The 19534-nt window shown below is 36.5% G+C and overlaps 1 protein-coding gene across 21 annotated transcripts in view; it reads left to right on the top strand.

The window, feature by feature from the left end:
* The first annotated feature begins 2280 nt into the window (after positions 1 to 2280).
* Positions 2281 to 19534, top strand: part of LOC131061245 (uncharacterized) — a 40503-nt gene continuing 23249 nt past the window's right edge. For 4 of the 21 annotated variants that reach the window (XM_057994811.2, XM_057994810.2, XM_057994809.2 and 1 more), the window contains exons 1-6: positions 2648 to 3100; positions 5827 to 5914; positions 6020 to 6246; positions 6474 to 6592; positions 6682 to 7636; positions 19042 to 19497. In XM_057994811.2, the coding sequence (XP_057850794.2) occupies positions 6085 to 6246; positions 6474 to 6592; positions 6682 to 7636; positions 19042 to 19497 (1692 nt within the window). In that variant the 5' untranslated portion in view covers positions 2648 to 3100; positions 5827 to 5914; positions 6020 to 6084. The other 17 variants (XM_057994794.2, XM_057994797.2, XM_059213956.1 and 14 more) reach the window with 17 other exon arrangements.

Raw genomic sequence — 19534 nt, 5'->3', positions numbered from 1 at the left:
AGGTTTTTCTCTCTTAAGGGTTTTCCTAAGGTATATCTCAAGTGCTATCTTGTGGATTGTCTATTGGATCTATGCATAATGATTATTCTTTGAGCTTGTATGCATGGTTTTCTCTCATGGGTTATGTAGGAAATGGATTAAATGAACTGGGTATTGATGCTTTATTTTTTAACAAGTGGTATTAGATCTATGATGGTTTGATTTTGACGTATAACCTTAATTTGAGTGGATTAGATGCAAAGTTGAAGCCATCACAATGCATGAAAGATTTGAGACATCACAAGGTAGGGAATACACTTTTAGGTTGTTTTATTGTAGATATGAGGATTTAGGTTTGTTATTATAATGGGTTGGATGCAAATTTAGGGTTTGAGAAATTTTGGGTCAAAAGGGTTTTGTTGGAGGATGTTGCAAGTAATCAAAATGCTACTAGGGGATGAATTTTTGAGTTTGGATCACAAATTCTACACGAATGTTGACATAGCTTTTATGTTTTTTGCATGAATGTTGAAGCTAGACACCAAAGAAGAAGTGAAAAGAGTCATGTATTCAAGAATCTTGGTGGGGTGGAATGGATGACTTCCTAGAGATGACAAGAGTGAGATTCATGGCATGAGAGGGTTGTTGGCCACAAATAATTCTAGTATCAATACAATAAAATAAGAAAATAATTAATTAAAAATACTTTATTCTCATCTTTAGTATAATTTTTTAAAATATATGATTAAAATTGTATTCCATCCAAATTAAAATTGATTCTAATATAATAAACAAAAAAGTATTTAATAATGTGAGTCACATCCACTTAAATACAAATTAATGTCATTATGAAATGACACAATGATTACATTCAATATTAATAAGTGTGGCCACACAAGACCACATTTCTTCATAAATATAAAAATAAAACAACTATCACAATTAAAAAGTGATGTGAAAATAATTGGCTACACTATTAGCTTTTTAATAGTCAATGAATAAACAACTAAAAATATTTCATCAAGTACAATTAACTACGAGTCCAACAAATTAAATCATACTAATAACACTATTTACAACTATTTAAAATATCTATACTATTATTAGAGTAACTTGCATCATACTAAAATGCTATTCACAATTATTTAAAATATCTATACCACTATTACAATAACTTACATCATACTAATAACACTATTCACAATTATTTAAAATATCTATACCACTATTACATAGCTTACAACATACTAATAACACTATTCACAATTATTTAAAATATCTATACTACTATTAGAGTAACTTACATCTTGCTAATAACACTATTCACAATTATTTAAAATATCTATACCACTATTAGTAACTTACATCACACTAATAACACTATTCATAATTATTTAAAATATCTATACTACTATTAGAATAACTTACATCATATATAATATTATTCACAATTATTAAAAATATCTATACTCCTATTACTAACTTACATGATACTAATAACACTATTTATAATTATTTAAAATATCTATACCACTATTAGAGTAACTTACTTCATACTAATAACACTATTCACAATTATTTAAAATACTATTAGAGTAACTTACATCATACTAATTTCAGGATGGGCTGGATCCCTCTTAAGTTTAATTTCTTTATCAGCCATATGAAACTTGCCAAGACTCTTGCTACTTTCTTTAGTTTTTATAGTATGAACAATATGCTCATCTGCAAGGATAGATGGTTTATGGTTAGTTTCTTTTTAATTATTTGCTGTTTAAGTTGCTACATGGACGAGATTGCTATCAATCTTGGGTTATTCTATAGCTGCAGGTGGTTTTTGTTTTTGCTGTGTATGTGCTGGTTATGCTCTCTCTGAGGTAGGTCAACACCCTTGTCTTGGCTGCTTTATTATCAAAAACTTACAATATACTAATAACAATATTCACAATTATTTAAAATATCTATACTACTATTACATAATCAATCACTCACTTTTATTCAACACTAATTTTAAAAAATAAATAAAAAAATATTTTTTATAGTATATAAGTTCAAACAATTTAGATATATTATACTATAAATTTAAGAATTTTAAGAAAATTGTACCTAAAATAAGTCTCAATAATTCAATTAATTGACTGAAATGAATGAAGAAATTTTAATGCAGTTCACGAGACCTAATAATCTAAGAGATCAAAAACCAAAAATTAACTCATTTTCCGAGTTGTAAAATTAGAACCAAAAACCAAAAATTAACTCGTTTTAAGTTGTAAAGTTAGAAAAACGGCAGAATTTGAATGTATTTCTGTCTGCAGACTAATAATTAACTGTACAAACTGGGAAATCCTAAGATCTAACACTGAAATCCCATCTATCCCTTCAAATCTCTCCCTTAAAAAGCAAATCGAACCGTACAGGTACGATCAGCGCTAATGCAAACCCATATTAAACACAAAAGCATTGGCTACACACTCCATGAAACGGATAAATTTGCTTTTTCAAAGTGGTCGGACATGAAAGCTATATTCATTTTTCTTCATCCGCCTCTTCTGTTTTGACCAGATTTAACTCAAACTTCACGGTAATACTGTTGTGACAGTGCAGCGAAGTTAAATGTCTGTTTTTAACAAGAATAGATGTGCGAGGTTATATTTGTGATCAGGTTAGTTTTCCATTCATACCGTCATCAAAACTTCATATTGTATGTTTGCATTGATTGTGTTGGTGGTGGCATGGGTTGCATTCTTTCTCGGAAGCTGAAGCTATTAGAAGTGGGTTCGGTCTTGAAGCTTCACTGTTTTGTATGGAAGTTTATGAGTGACTAAAATCGGGTTTGTATGGAAGGTGAAGAGGTTTTAGATGTGAGTTCAGTTTGTATTTAATAGTTCATTTTGTAGATGGATGCAATTCAGTTTGGTTGTTAACGGTTTCTTTTGTAGATTTTCAAGGCTTCATTGTTTGTATGGATTCAACATATGTTTTCAATGTAAATGCCATTGACAAAGCCCCCGTCCGTTTAAAATTCGATAAGCGGTTCAAAGTTCGATTCCCATTCTCTCAACTCAGCACAACCTAGATACTGATGGACTGTTCTATGGTGTGGTTATCGTTTTTTATTCAGGTCGGTTGTTTCCAAGAAAGTCCATTTTTAACCAGGTCATTTACTTCCAAGAAAATCCATTTGTTTCCAAGAAAGGATTATTTTTCTCCTAAGTTAATTTGTTTCAGATGTTTCGAAGAAAGGATTTTTTTTACCTACTAATCTTTGTGAAAGGTTAATTGTTTGTGAACTATATATAAAAAAATCGGGATTCTACATCGATGGATTTTGATTGCCACTATTAACAGGACTTTCTTTGGTAAGACATTTTCTTTACCGCTTGGTCTCTGACCAGGGGAAATCATTTTCTTACTTGGGGATTAAACCCGGGGCAACTCCACCCAGCAAGAGTTGAACGTGGTGCACTTTTTGTCAATCTAGCTTTCTCACCATCTACATTACCTAGAGTCGTCTCAGGTAGCTTTTAGCAGAAATTTCGACCATCACTGTTAAGAGGAACGTGCCATCAAGCCTAATTGAACTAAAATTGACCGAACAATACACTTTGCACTATCTTTATTTAATTATTTTGAACAATAATTATTTTGAACTAAAATTCCTTGAATTCAAAAGCTTAAAAATAATCTTAAGCTAAATGGTCACCTTAGCCAACAGTTCAATAGGAGGGGCTGCAGTTGAGTTTCTTGAACCTACTCCTGAAATGCCTACTTCCCCTTTGCAGATCTACCTGAGTGATTTGTCTCCATCTTCTACCTGCCAATATTCTGTTCCAGATATATGCCTCACCTCAAAATTTGCATTATTCTTTTAGCTTCTTCTTCTGGCACAGTGTAGAACTTGGCCAATTTACTACATGGTATTGGCCCTGTTTAAATAGCGGATGGAGCTTTTCCAGGGACTTTTCCTGGTCGCTCTGCTAAGGATCTGGCAGTTTTGTCCCTTAATTGGTGGAGCCTGCTTGCATCTTAGGGGTGGGAAAGGAATCTGTTTGATCAAAGGAAGTAGCTTGGCTTCTTATCACAGTTATTAACCCTAAGGTCTAAAATGAAGTAGCCTTTTATTCTTGTGCTTGTGAATCCACATAGGATGGATACTCAGATGCCCTATTTGTATAATCTCATGCCTAAGGAAAGATAATTTCTGCAGAACAATTGATGCTCTTTCTCTCATGTACAAATTGTCAGCTGCGTCACTCTTTCCTGATGTATCACTGCCAAGGTATCTTGAGTCTTCTTCTTCTGCTTAGAACATGTTCTTTGGGCTTCTGTCCAAGTCCATCCCAACATATGGATTGTCCCTAAGATCTTTCTTCTCTCTGCTTGATGCGATTTATCACATTTGGTAACCTGCTATTCTAACGAGAGCAGGGAGAGAGGGAGTGGAGAAATGGGACAGAAATACAGGAGGACAAAAATGTGGAGCTGAAGCTGAGATGGTGGGGGCATAAAGACAATATCAATAATTAATAGATATCTCAATGCAAAAACCTTTGAATGGACTGACAAATTTTATTGTTGCTGAACATATTTTTTACTCATTTGAACTATTGTTATTTTAGGGCTCCTTCACTGGCTTTGAGCCATTTGGACTACCTGACAAGAGGGAAGCTTGAGCAAGTGAATAGTTTTTTAATAGCGGTTAGCAAGTATTCCTTCAAGAGGCAGATGGAATGCACCAAAGTCATACAGCACCCACCCCATCTCCTCCTCGCTCCCTTCCCCCCATGAATCCTCAGTTGGGTTAAGATCCCTCCGGTAACCTAGCAAGTCATAGAATAAGATGGGCTGCCTGGTAGGCATTACTGCAAATATGTTTGATTTTGGTTAATGCCATTCCACAGTGAATAGGATAGAACTAAAAGGAAACATCTGTTGCTCTTCTACTTGATTGAGTTGCACAACTTACAGATTCTTTATTTCCAAGGTGTATTCAGGAGGGTCAGTCTACTAGAGGATTATGTGAGTTGGTTCCTAATTGACATGAATTTAGCTCTTGTAAGTTTATTCTGCATGTTGGTAGATGAGACTGGAAAACTGTCTTTTTGTAAGTATTTTGCTATTTGCGTGACTTTTACTTACCGTCGATGCATGTAGGCTCAAGCGCAAAGCTTACTGATGGGTAATTGCAACTTATTACAAGTCTGTGATTGTGTGTTCATGTGATAGACTGAGGTCGAGAATAAGTAGAAACTTATGGGATTGGCAATCTGACCGCCTTCCTCTGGGACATAATCTTCATTCCTGCCATATCATTAGTCTGTTGGGTTCTTATTATTATATGGACAAACTTGGGAAGATGAAGATGTAAGGTTTTTCTGTTTATATATAATCTAATGTTTAATGTGAGCTCACCTAATAGAATGGCATTGTGAAGAGGGATATAAAACAAAATAAGATATATTTCTGATTTACTGGGATATGTTTATAGGCATATTCCTGATTTACTGGGATATGTTTATAGGCAAATATGGATATATTACTATATCTCGTATGGATAAAACAAAATTTTGAAAGAGCTTCAATACGCTATGGTGGGGAGTGACATTGATGTATTCCCTAAATACCATAAAACAATGGCAATTTCAGACCAGAAGCCTGTCATGTGAAAACCATCCAAAGCTATGCTCAATGAGTGGCTTATTTGACAAGAAAGATTCTAATGGTATATCAGATTTGAAATGTTTTTATCATTTTTTAGAACTTTTGGGTAGAGTTCACATTCAGAGTTGGTTCTATCTGCTGTCTGCTGAACGTGTGTGTTCTGTATCTTGACTGTATCCATTCCAGAATCTGGCGAAAGGAATATTTGATCGTTTTCCATACCAAACCTGGCAAAAGGCATATCCAAGACATAGAAGGGGTATATGGCAACATAGTATGCTTCTGGAATCTGGCCGTTGCAGTCAAATGTTTTGTAGAGACTTTATATTATTGTCCTCATAGCAATGTTGGATTTGACATTATGAACTTTGTTTGGCAGGTGCTTTTTTATAAGTGGTATGACAAAATGGCTTTCGAATTGCTGTGAGTAAAATTTGGAGTTGCATGTATTCTGGGTGCTTCTTGTGCACTTATATCTATGAAATCTTGAGGCATGGCGGGTTTAGATTTGAAGGATGCTTTCTAGTTCGTGCATGTTTGTTTCAGAGTATCTTCCTGTCTACAAGCATTTGCATTTACTTCCGACTTAAGAGTCGAATTTCCAAGGTTTGTTCAATGTGGCACTTATAGGCACTTTAAATTACTGTCATGTATTTTGCAAGGAACTGTCTCATTTAATATCAGCTTTAAGTGTTCTCTACAAATACTTCCGTCCAGTAAGTAATAACTAACTTTAAAATTAGCATCCATTTCCTCATCTGCATCCTTATCAACATATTTTCTTAAAATCTTGCAGCAGAAGGAGATTGACTAAGTTAAGTTTTCTTTGCTAGGCAAACCCTGTTTCAAGATCAGAGAGGGCACATGAATCCATTTTCTTAGTTACATTTTCCAACAGCTGCATTATGATGTGGAGCACTCCTTCGGGGGTTTTAACTGGGTTATTTTCTCAGTAAGTATATAACTTATCTCTAGGCTGCACACGGAGTTCTAACAGACAGTGTAATTGTCAAGTCAAAGTTTAAAGATGGGAGTGGACAGGGAGCTGCGGTCAAGAAAGAGGCAAACAACTGGATTGGCATGTGTAGATATTCCTCCAGTGAACTCTCTACCACCCGACCAAGTGACTTCTCTTGAAAGTCAAGTTCTCTCAGAATCTGGTACATGGGGGATGCCTGCTTGCAAAACAGCTGTAAATTATCCAAGTACTGATGCTGTGGAGGAAAGGAAGGATTTTTCCAGAGAAAGCTGTGCTGATGTCTCAAAAAGACCATTCATAAGGGAAAAGTACAGGAGAATAAAGGGTAATCCATGTAACAGAAGTACTGGCAAGTTGGGTAGCTTGAACATGGCTCCAGCCAAACAAGAATTGGGCATAACAAGTGAAGACAATTCTGATGAATTATTTCCTGAACACAATGGTAATGTTGTAGACAATCTGCAAGTGTTAAGAGGGATGAATAAAACTGTATTAGAGCCCAGTCCATCTCCTGTTATGAAAGCCCAGAAAAATAGCGCACTTGTTTCTTCTGTAGAACATGGTTCTGAAGGGTTACTTCATGTTGTAGACCCTGAGGCATCGAATAAGATTTATACTAAGATTGAGGAGGATAACATTGATCTTGAACAGTTAGAAAAAATGAAGGAAAATGCTGCTGAGAGAGGTGGAACTATTGATCCTGGATGGAAAGTACAAATTTCCGATAAGCAAGTGAATGTAAGACCCAATTCAATGAGAAGTGCTGTAGGGCACTTAAAAGATAGGCAAATCTGGAAAGAAGAGAAACCAGGTACAACGGAACCAAATGGGGTTGCTTCTTGTGTTTCTGTTTGCTTGAATGTGAGTGATTCTAAAAAGGAAACCATTGCGGGAAATTTGGCCTTGGATCAGGTTCCTCACAAAATGGACAAGGAGACTAACAAACTATCTTTAGAAGTTACCACCTCTGTTGTAGCAGAGCATGGACCAAATAAGGGCTGCAACTCTATTCTGTGGGTATGTTTACCATTGTTGCAATGTTCAAATATGTTCAACTAGGGAAAACAATGTTTTGGTTACTTTCTCTTTCTTGCATTTTTTTAGGCTGTTGTAAGAAAATCTAAGAAGCTGGGTTTGGAAGAAACAATGAATGAATTGGCAAATTATGGTGTTAGTTAGGGTAAAGTTCAGGACCTAGACGGACAATCCATAGTGAACCTGGGGTGCCCAAGCCAATCCCTGGGTGAACCCAGGCATACCTAAGACAAATCCATAGGCGTGATGGCAAAATCTGATGGAAAACCTTTTCTTCAACAAAAATACATGTTTTTTATTCCTTATGGCTCAATATGACCTATTTTGGCATAAAGTGATTCAAACAACATTTGTTTGACAAATACAAAAGATCAAAACAGTAATTTTGTCCCCAAGTTGCCATTTTGCATTCTTGAAGCCTGCTGGTTATTTTTTGAAGGTGAAGGACTGACAAAGGGACCAAGAGCAATACAAAGATTATTGATTGTAATTTGTATTGACATTTGACATTGAATCATTAATATGAGTATTTTGTTTTTGCGAATTATGAGTATTTTTGTAAATTTTCACTGTTACACACCTTCCCTGCGACCGTCCCCAAACCCACCCCCTGAACAAACACACAGCAGTACTGAACCCATGGAAAAAAAGTTCCACCATATGGTCAACTACACACACCAACTGTACCAAACCCATGGACAAAAAACCCACTGTATGGCAAACCCGACCCCTGAATCCAAACCTGCATTGATGTCTTAGAAAATCTGAAAACTGCGTGAGAAGATGAAATTGACTGTATGATTCTTTTTAATTTGCGCATTCAACGCATTGGCCAAGTTTTAATAATGTCTAAATTACGCCTTAAAACAAACATGCAAGGCCAGGACCAATATCTGTTCATAAACAAGAAGATTTTCATGATTTTGATCTTTGTCTTGGAAAATTAGATTTAAATTCAGGATCAACCTTACTTACCTTCATGAGGTGCACATTTTGTTCTATATTATTGTTTCTTAGCATACAAAATTCCTGATAAGGTCCTTTGGCTTGCTAATATCTGTTAGAGCCTAATTGATTCTATATTTCGGTGTTCATATGTAATTTTCCTGAATTTGTCTTGTATGTTACTTCGAAGTTCAGTGTTCAAATGCTTTTCTGCCTGGGTCTGTATTATGCAATTTTTTATGGATCACTGTGTTCTTTCACTGCTATCTTATTTGTGATGTATATGATTTGCTATTGTTCACAATGCCCTTCCTAGTGTTCTCTGATTGTCATGATTTTTCTTTTATTTTTTGTGGAAATTGTACATTGTATTACTTCATAGAGGATTCTTGTAGTTTGTACTACAATGTAGACATGATTGTTTCTGTAGATCAAACTGTGTGGATCTATTTCCATTCAGCATTGATTATTTATCTTCTTTATTCTTAGGTCATTCTTGCTTACGTTCTCAAAGAGTGTCATTTGAGTGGACGAGTAGTGAAATCTGTTGTTTCTAACCTTGTTGATGTCGTATTGATCAAATTTTAATTTATTTTGGCAAGCAAGTTTTTTTTTTGTGAGTGAACTTGCAAATATTTACTGCTTTCCAGATAATGCATATTGTATTTGTTTGAATTCCAGCCAAAAAAAAATGTGCCATTTAATGTTGTAAGTAAATAATAGTAAATGACCATTACAGTTCTGGATTTATTAGTCATCATTTATTGCTGTAAAGTAACAACAACTTTTTACCTGATTCCGGAAGCACTTTGAAATTAGGAAGAATCTAGTCACAATATGACTAAACTATCAAAAACCATACTAGTCTAACATTATAGGCATTGAATCTCCAAATTTGGAAAACCATATTCACAGTTTATAGAATTGATGAGGTATTTACTACATAAAAGCCTGATACTATTTTATAGGTTTGGTAAACTTTTTGATTTCTTATTAGATAAATATATCACTTGTAAAACACCAAGGAGCTCACACAAGTTAGCTTGATTGAGCAAAGACTTGTAGCAGGTTACTTATTTCCGGCTGTTGCATTCAAGTTTCCAGAAATCTGTTGCATGGTCTTTTCAGGTTAATAGACGTTTGTTGCATGGTCTTTTCAGGTTCCTAGTCATCTGTGGTTTGTAAGATTTGTTGTTAAGACTGGAACAATATTATTGAGAGAATTTGTATGGTATCCTATAATCAAAGTAGGTACTTGTAATGTGTTTTCTTCACACACTCCCTTTGAGTAATCAATGTTAACATAGATAGATTACTTGGGTCCTTTCTAGTTGTTTTCTTTGAACTTTGGTCCCTTTTGGATCCGTAGGATTCTCCTTCGAGTTTCAAATTGTTCTTGTGATCTACACAACTCAATGCTTTTGGTGCCTTGGTGCTGCTCACAACCTTTGTTCATGATTTTGACTAAGTCTTTAAATTCTTTGGGAAATCTTCAATCTTGTATCCATGTCTTTAAATTCTTTGGGAAATCTTCAATCTTGTATCCATTGTATCCATCAATTTCAAAGATTTCTTTGCTCGCAGGCCTCTTGCTTGTGTGGGCCTTGCTCCTTCCTAGTGATTGGATTTACAACTTTTTTGTCCTTTGGGTGTCTCACTAAGTTTAAGTCCTGTTGACGTGTATTTTGTACACAGCCTAACACAGAATAAAATACCCAAGGGTACCTTATCCTCTCTTGAACAAAGCCTCCGATTGCTGAAGATATCGCGAAAAAGGATCAATCAGGATGACTCCAAGGTTCTTTGATGTAGGGTCTCTACGTGTGGATAAGCTCGCCGTGGTATGATGTGATTTGCTGGAATCACAAGGGGACTTACATTGAACATCTGATCTGCTTTGATTATTGCTGGAACACGGGCTCTTACTAGCTTAGATTTGAAAAAATGGAAAAAGGGGGTGAGGGCAAAGAGAGGATCTAATCCTAATACTAAGAATGTAGGAGCAATGATTTGATTTTTGATGAAACTCTAACTAGGTCTTGTTTTGACATCAATGGACCATCTCCACAAGGCTAGTGCGATCTTCTAAGGGAAGCTTTATGATGTTCAAATCATCACCGCAGGCATAGACACCATCAAGTTGATGCATATCAATGAAGAAGCGACAAATTGAAATTGAGCTTAAGCTGAACGATTCCAGTTGACTACACAAGGCAAGTCTGCAATCAACAAACTGCTAGTAGTATGGATATACGAATTCCACCATCAATCAATCACATTTCCTCCATTCATCTAATCATCTACCATCTAAGATTGAAGACTCAACAAGAAACCATGCAAATTGCAAGAAACAACACACTTCACCATTACTTCAATGAAAATGGAGTTTGTTTACAATCAATGGCAACAATTTCTTGCCTTGTCCTCCTATTCTACTCTAATTGCTATTCTATCAATTTCTAACTACTCTCTATCTACTAACTACTTTCAACTATTTCTATACTATCTCTAATTATATCTAACTCTCTTTACAAAATGAAATGCCGGGGTATATATAGTGCCCACAATATAATTTGATGGCTTAGATCAATTCGAGATCAATGGCCAAGATTTTACAATGAAAACCCTAATTAGGGTTTGTTACAACCATTACATAACATTTAATGCTTGACCAATGATAAAATTGTATTGCTTGGACACATGTCCTCTTTAGAAAAATCGACCAATAAATAGCCGGGGTAGGTACATCGGAGTTTGTGCCACCTTCCATGAGTTAAGTACATTGAATCTGGACATGCTGAGATGGACCTCACTGATTGGAGACGTGATGACTAGGACGCCACCTCATCTGACACTTGTAACTTGGTAGATATTCAACTTGATGTTGTTGAGAAGCTTGCTTTAATTAATTCATCTGGAACTTTTTGCTTCTTCAACGAGCCCTTGTTCTAACTCCATGTGTCCTTGATGTGCAGGATGATGATGTACCTCGCCTTGGAACACTGGATTGAAAGAGGTCGCCCATGTCCTGGCTTGATCGTCCTGGCGAAGACCGTCCTTGATTCGGCTTGATTTTCCTTGAAGAGATCTCCATTTGATGCCTACACAACATTTCAAAATTAGTACCATGATTTTGCAATATATAACATAGATTAAATTAATTTTAGGAAACCTCATAATAAATCCTTGAGTTATTATTTCCTAAAAAACGATTGGGCTACTGGAATTCAAAATTTCAAAATTCAAAATTTAAGCTTAAGGCAATGACGATCAAAATTTGAAATTAAAACAAGAGATCTTGCCATACCTTACTTGAGAGCTTAACTCTAAAATGCCAAAATAAAGGAATTCGCCTAGACAAAAATCAAAATTTGATGGCTTAAACGTGATCTTGAAGGATAATGAACGTCCTCTTTGTCAATTCGCCACCCTTGGGGATATCTTTGATGTGCTCTTCAATGTCCTTGGCAAGTTCGCCTAACTTGAAACTTCAAGTTCGTACTCCCTTGCTTGGAATGAAATTCGCTCCTCTAACACACAATTTGCGCTACTCCTTTGTCTTCTTCAAATCGCACTTGATTGTAGATGGTAAAAAATGATGATGAAAAAATGAAAATTCTCACCTCCTTTATAGGCGCTTACACCACCCACTATCATATAGGCCGACTTTTGTAAAAATAAAGCAATTATAAACGATTTTTTAATAAATAAGAAAGGCCGACCTTCATAAAACAATAAAATACCAAGCGCTCTATAATAATTAATTAATTTGCCATCGTTTTTAATTAATAAACTTCGATTTTTTTTACAAGGCAAAAATTAATTAATATTTAAATGCAATATTTAAATGCTATTTTTAATTAAATTTTCAATCTTATCGAATTTTCTAGCATTTAAATAAATTCAAAAATGTGTTTGAGCGCCAAAATATTTTGAAGATGGAAAGATACGTACCTCATCGCCCTGGTCCCTTGGAGAGGGACAGGAGCGATCTACCTTCTTGGTCTTGATTCGTGCAATTTTGACGTCCAAAGTATTTATTTCCACGTTGAATTAGACATTTTTGCTAGGATCTTTGAGCTTAATTGACTTGTTTGTGTGAATGAATGCATCTCATGACTATTATCGCCCTGGTCCCTTGGAGAGGGACAGGAGCGATCCATCAATTTTTACTTGAAATTCTCCGTTCTTGATATCAACTTCTCCTTTATTACCTTTCAAACAACGCTTTGAACCCTTTGCAAGTTTGTTTTGTCATGATCTTCGAAGGAAAATGAGTGCTTTGGCAAATATCGCCCTGGTCCCTTCCTGAGGGACAGGAGCGATCCTAGTGTCCTGGCTCAAATTTGCAAACTTTTGATCTTCGTTCTTCGTTCATTGCCTTCCAAAGGACGTCCTTGACCTTGGCTATCCTTGCCTTGTCTTGGTTTTGAAGGAGCATGAGTGTTTTAATAAAAATCACTTTGGTCCTTGTCCAAAGGACAGGAGCGATATAGTCTCTTTAGCTCAATTGATGATCATTTTGACGTTAAAAACCTTCGAATATCATCTTCAAAAGACACCTTGGACCTTTTACCACTTTGCAAAACCTTGACTTAATGTGATTTTTGAAGGAATTAGCAACTATAATCAATATCGCTCTGGTCCCTTCCTGAGGGACAGGAGCGAACTTCAACGTTTTGAGCTTGTCCTTGTTTCGACCAATTTGCCATCACTTTCATCGCGTAGAATGAAGTCCCTTTGAACACCTTGGACGCTTGAAACTTTTGAAATCTATGCCTTTATGGAAATATCGCTCTGGTCCCTTCCTGAGGGACAAGAGCGAATTAGGTGTCTTGGTGATCTTTGTAACTTTGTGCTTGATTGAGACACCTTAAAACATCTTTGCCACCTTGTACTTCGCCTTGAAGTGTCTTGAATTTGGAGGAAAAGGCAACATAACTAAGATATCCCCCTGGTCCCTTGGAGAGGGACAGGAGCGAATTTGTACTTGCAGTCTCCATCACACTTCGCCAGCTTCCAAATTTATCTTCAATGGTCTTGTAATGTCCCCTTTCATTCATCCATGCCTTGGAATTCATTGTAACTTGGCAAGAAATTTGTCTAAGACAAAAATTGCTCTGGTCCCTGCCTGAGGGACAAGAGCGAACTTGGGCATTTGGGTCCCTTGTTGACGTTTGATAATCTTCAATTTGTCTTCAATGGGTTCAATTCATCTCCTTTCTTACCTTCAAACATAAAACTTGCTTGATCTTTGCCCAGATCGTACCTTATGAAGAATTTCGCTCTGGTCCTTCAGTGAGGGACAGGAGCGAATTTGACCCTCTAGGCAAAAACTTCATCATTTCATTGTTTTTGATCAAGTCTGGATGCTCTATCATGCTCATTTCGTCCTTCACCATGCCTTTGATGTCTTAATTCGTCCAAACACGGTCAGGAATAGCTCAAATAAGTATTATCGCCCTGGTCCCTTGGTGAGGGACAGGAGCGAAATTCGCTCTGGATCCTCAGTGAAGGACATGAGCGAAATTTGACTTTCGAACTCTCTATCAGGATAACTTTTATGGAATATAACATTTAAGTATAAGTTATACTTTAAGTTATATTCCATATATACTTTCAGGATGTTTGAGAGTGGTTTCAGACCTCCAGGAGTTATATTGCAAAATCTAGTTTTTGGAGGTTTTTTCAGTTTCCAGACTTAGTCAAATTTCAGGATCAGGACATTCCAGACTTAGCCAAATTTCAGGATCAGGACTTCACTCAAGCCGGACTTGCTATCCCATTGATCTCCCCGACAGCACTCAAAATGCAAAGGCTAGCTAACAAAACCCTAAAGGACCTAGAAAACAAACCCTAAAAAGCAAAAAACATGGGTCCCCATTTGCAATGGGGCGATGTGTGAAAACGTCACAACAAGTCCCCATGTAGGCAATTTTCTTTTGATTATGAAGAGGTCTTGGTGGGTCCAACCACTTCGCTTGTCCTTTTCCGTTTTTGGGATTTCCTCTTGATTGTAGCTGCATTGGCATCCCCTTAGTTGTACTAGCTATTGTACTAGCTATTGATTTTTGGTGGCATCCAACAATGTGGTTTTCTTTGCATTATACCCTCCGTGCACTACCAAGCCTGACCTTGTAGTGGGTCCCACTCTTGTCTGCTGCCTCTCATTGAGAACTTTTTAGGATCCTGCCACATTGGCACCTCCCCATTTGTGCCAGTCATTGATTTGGAAATATAATTTGATGGTTTTGAGCTCTTGGGGTTCTCCTTTTCTAAATGAAGTGAGACCTCTGCAGGGTTCTTCAAATGGAGGTTGTCTCCCCTCTTGGTGACATCACCGATGCTCTTCCCTCTGCCAAGTATGTTTGACTCCCCTAGGCAACTTGTACCATTTGATGTAGCATTTCCCATCTCATGTTCAACATGTGCTTCACTACTTTTAATGACCTTCGATTGAGAGCTGCTACTCAATATTTGTTGTGGTCAATTGATATTTTGTCCCTATTGGATTTCATGGAACATCAACACTCAAAGACAATAAGGGGCACATGCATGTCTGGAGACCATCATGGCTTCAATAGATTGCAGCTGAAGTTTCTTATTGTCTGCATGTGCTTCCTCTTGTTAGTCACTCCACTATCATTTGAAGATCATCCAATAGATGTTGTAGCCCTTCCAACATCTGTTCCTCTCTCTTCTCATTCTTTGTAATTTCATGTGGGCTTCTTTGTTGCAATTTGCACAAGGATTACTCACAGTTGTATAGTATGGGCTACAACCTCATGTAAATATCTTTTGGCTTTCTAATAAAGAATAAACTTTTGGATTTCTATACTAAAGAGTCAACTAGTCATGATCTAGTAGTCTATATGGAATGTGAATTTATTATAGCTCATATGGTCTCTACATCTTGTTTCAGAGAGTTCTCCCTAGTTTGATATTGTGAATGTATGTGTGCTTATTTGTTTGTGCCCCTTGAATTGAAGTGAATTATTTTCATGTGTTGGAATGCCCATTGGTGTTGTTTTGCATGCATGTAAGTTTGTGTAATAGAAGTTGAGGCAATTCCACTATAGGTACATGTTTGTTCATAGAGGAGAGTTGGTTGTGTGCTATGCGGAAAGTTAATTGGCTGCCCTTTCATAGTGCTCAAACCCTTTTGTTATATTTCTCTAATACTATTCCTTTTCTAACCTTCGTTCTCCTATCCCTTTTCCTTTTGCCAATTAGTTATGGCAGGCTTATCATTGAAGTAGTTTTCTGTTCAACATTGTTTGTAGTAGTATTGTGTATTTGGGTAGTTTAGCTATGGGTGTAGAATAAAAGAGGAAGTTGAATTTCATTGGGGGTCCCAAAATAGTTATTTGAAAGCAATTGCTGAGGCGTGGGTTCCTTGTTCTATGAGAGTTTCTTAGGTACGGACAAGATCAGTGGATGCAATTTGGTAAGTGTTTGTCAAGGCAGTAAGGTTCACACACCGTGGAGACTTGGTGTCCACTTTTGTCTATGGCATAAGGATCCCTTCACCTCCTCTTTGTTAGAACATTCACCCCAACACTCATGGTTGAAAGTCCAGAACTTACAATACATATAATTGTTATTGTCTCTACTTTTGTGTGCTATTGTTTTATATGTATGTCAAATTGTAATAGTCTGAATGCTTTATTATTGATAAATCCATAAATTCATATCCTATGAGGTTATAGGTCAACTGTCTATTGAATATTTGTTTGAGAGAGAGAAAGTGCTATATTTTAATCATCTTTTCCTTTGTGAGTTACACCATGAGGGGAGACTTTTTTGAGAAAGGTGGTAGAACTCCACACTTTGTCCTAAATTTGAAAAAGAGATTTGAGTGGGACATCCTTGGATCTTATAGACAATTTGTTAAGGATTTCATCGCTATAGGATTAATTGTCCATGTATCCCGCTTCCCCAATTTGTGGGGGATACTACTTAGTTTAATTTGAGTCCATAGATCTTTAGAGGCATGAGGGGCTTGTCAATGCTGGAGAGATTACTACTAGAGGCCATCACAAGTGCAACCTAGAGGATACAAGTGTGCTACTTTTCCTTCCAAAAGTTCTAGGACATTCTAGACGCAAGAATTGTTGTAGACAAATTTTAGAGAATGCAAATTGTGTATGACATTACATTTGATCATTAAAAGTTGCTTTTGGTTACAAAGACCGTATGTTATTTTTCCTGCAAAGTATAATTTTTATATAGAGTGTGTATCACATGACATTATGTGGAAGGTCTTAGCTACATATTTTAGTCTCCCCTTTTGATATATACAGTTTGTGTATATGCGTGTTTCTAGGTTGTTGTAGCATGGCAAACAGGGAGATTTGTTATTGCTAAATGGGACAGATAGTTAGGAGACGGGCAGGTTGTTCAATGAGGTTTTGAAAGATTGACCATGCACATATTACTTTATTGGGTGCTTGGCCGGTTAGTTGTGTCCCAATCCACTCTCAAATGAGATTTTTGATCTCATGAATCACCATAGATAGGGAGCTGGACATTCCTCCATGTTGTTGGTTCTAGTTGAACAAGACGAGCTCCCCATCAAACAAATATGTATTTAGCTTTATCAATCTACCAAAGGATGGCTATTTTGGTTGGTTTATATGCATATATGTATACAGACACGTGTGTGTAGGTATGCATGTTTTTTGGCGCTATTAAACTTGGGTTAGGCAGCTAGGGACCACAGAAAAAGCTAATCGCTAATCTAGGTTCACCAAATCCAATCTAAAAAGCATTTTATACACAAATTCCATCGTCTGATGCAAAAATACTGATATAAGCTTTCAATAGTTTGGCGTACAAAAAGGTCAGGGATTTGGCAAATTACAGAATCCATAATCCCATAGCGCTATAACTAGACAAAGGATGAGTTGTTAGAGTTCTTTTTATCTTCAGTTGGGGTAGCAAATTTTGCAGGTCACTCTAACCGAAACATGTAAATACAATTAAAATCAGATTGAGGGCTTGGACACCCAGTTAGGTCTTCCTTGCAGCATTTAACCTCTTCCACTTTTATATCTCCCAAAATTTTAACATGCAACACTTAATTTCTTTGATAGCGATTTTTTTTGCCTCAGTTCTTCATTATAGTGTGCAGGTGCTCTAGGAGGCAGCTTTTATGAACAATTTTCTCTGTAATAACCCTTGTGTCCTTGTGATGCTTGAAAGACCCATCGACCATGGATAGCATAGTCACACTTTTGATAGATTGAGCTATGTCAAAGTCATTGTGCCTCCCAATTGATCAACTCAGGTCCAACACCACCTTAACCATGCATTGATCACCACACAGTTGTCTCCATTGATCTCTTTTGCCAACCCCCACATGTGAAGCATCCAAATTCTCAGCTCTGGATTAACCAGCTCTTTAGAAATATGGTCTGCAAATTTCTCTGAAACCCTAGCTATGCCCGACCTCCCATCACCTGAAATGTCTAAAATCTCCATCTCATCCTTGTTTCTCACACTTTTTTCATTTTTTGTTGCCTTTCTCACTGCTAGACCTAGACTTTAAAGCCATTGCTTCCGCTAGTCTTCTTACAGTTATTCCACCTCAAAATGCTGGCAGTCAGAGATCTATTCCACATTTTGAAAGAAGGATAGGAAGGCAAGTAGATTAATTCTGCCTTCACCAACATACACGTCTACATCAGATAAGCCACCACTTTTGCATGCTCCAATCATCTTGCTTCTCTGCTGTCATACCTAGGCATCATATTTATCAATTAATGCCAATCATGAAAAATGTGTAGGTCCAACTCGTTATATTTGTTGTTCGACTTTGTAGAATGTTTTTTCAGTATGGCCTTGTGTCTCAGGCTCTCAGCCTTTATTGGCTTATTCATTCATCCTACAATGAGGATGATTAAACCCACATATATCAACATTTGACAATCATGTCTTAATCCACTAAACTAGTCCCTTATTAGGCACACAGTTTCTTGATTCAATATGTTTAATCTTTTTCAATTTAATTGTAATTTTGCTACCTTCTCTTTGATTTCCCCATGTAATGGCGAGGTTGAATATTTTAATAGCTTTAGGGAGTAGATTACTCTAGGTGTAGTTTCTAGATACTCCTCAATTTAGTCTTGTTTTCTTTGAAAGTTAATGAAAGTAGAACTACCAAAACCAATAAATTGAAGAAAATACCTCTCTTTTCCTCAAATCATTGAACTATAGAGAAATCTAATTGAGTAATACATGCAATACAAGTACGATTCTGTGTTCATCTGTATGCTGGTTTCCCCACAAAGATATGCAAAAGTGTTTCCAGTGAATCTTTTATTGTTTTAATTAGAACACCATGTCAGGCTGTAATCTATATTAGATTCTGCAATTGTCCCAACCATGTATTGACGGGATTCATATGAGCACTCTTTGTTTTTCTTTCTTTTTCTGTGCAGAGTTCAAATGAAACTAAAGAAAAACCTTTGCATGAGCCAATTAACCTTGAAAGGGAAGGCAGAGGCACAGGATCACTGCAAAATTTTGGTGACTTACAAGAAGAGCTCCCGAGTGAATCATCTAACTTAGAGACAGAAGACAGACACATAAAGTCCATGCCAAATCTTAAAGAAAAACAATCTCAGCCATGGAGTGGAACATCTGACCTCAGAATAAAAGATGAAAACATGAAGAATTTAAGTACACATAGTAGTAAAGATATGAGGAATAGTAAACATATGAATTGGACCGAAGTCCTGGAGGAGATATTGAATTCATCATGCATGACTTCAGGTGGGATTAGGAATTCCATTTCCAAGGCACTTGCTTCTGGCCCACCAGAATGTGCAAAGAAGTTTCTTCAGGAAAGCATTTCAAAGGATGCTTCTAACAATGGTGGAACTCTACCCATGAAGGTAATTCAAACTCCTTTTGTCAATTTCATGAATATTA

The sequence above is a fragment of the Cryptomeria japonica genome, chromosome 11, assembly GCF_030272615.1.
Source record: "Cryptomeria japonica chromosome 11, Sugi_1.0, whole genome shotgun sequence".
Lineage (NCBI taxonomy): Eukaryota > Viridiplantae > Streptophyta > Pinopsida > Cupressales > Cupressaceae > Cryptomeria > Cryptomeria japonica.
The sequence above is the reverse complement of the archived record's forward strand: the minus strand, read 5'-3'. Positions and strand labels throughout refer to the sequence as shown.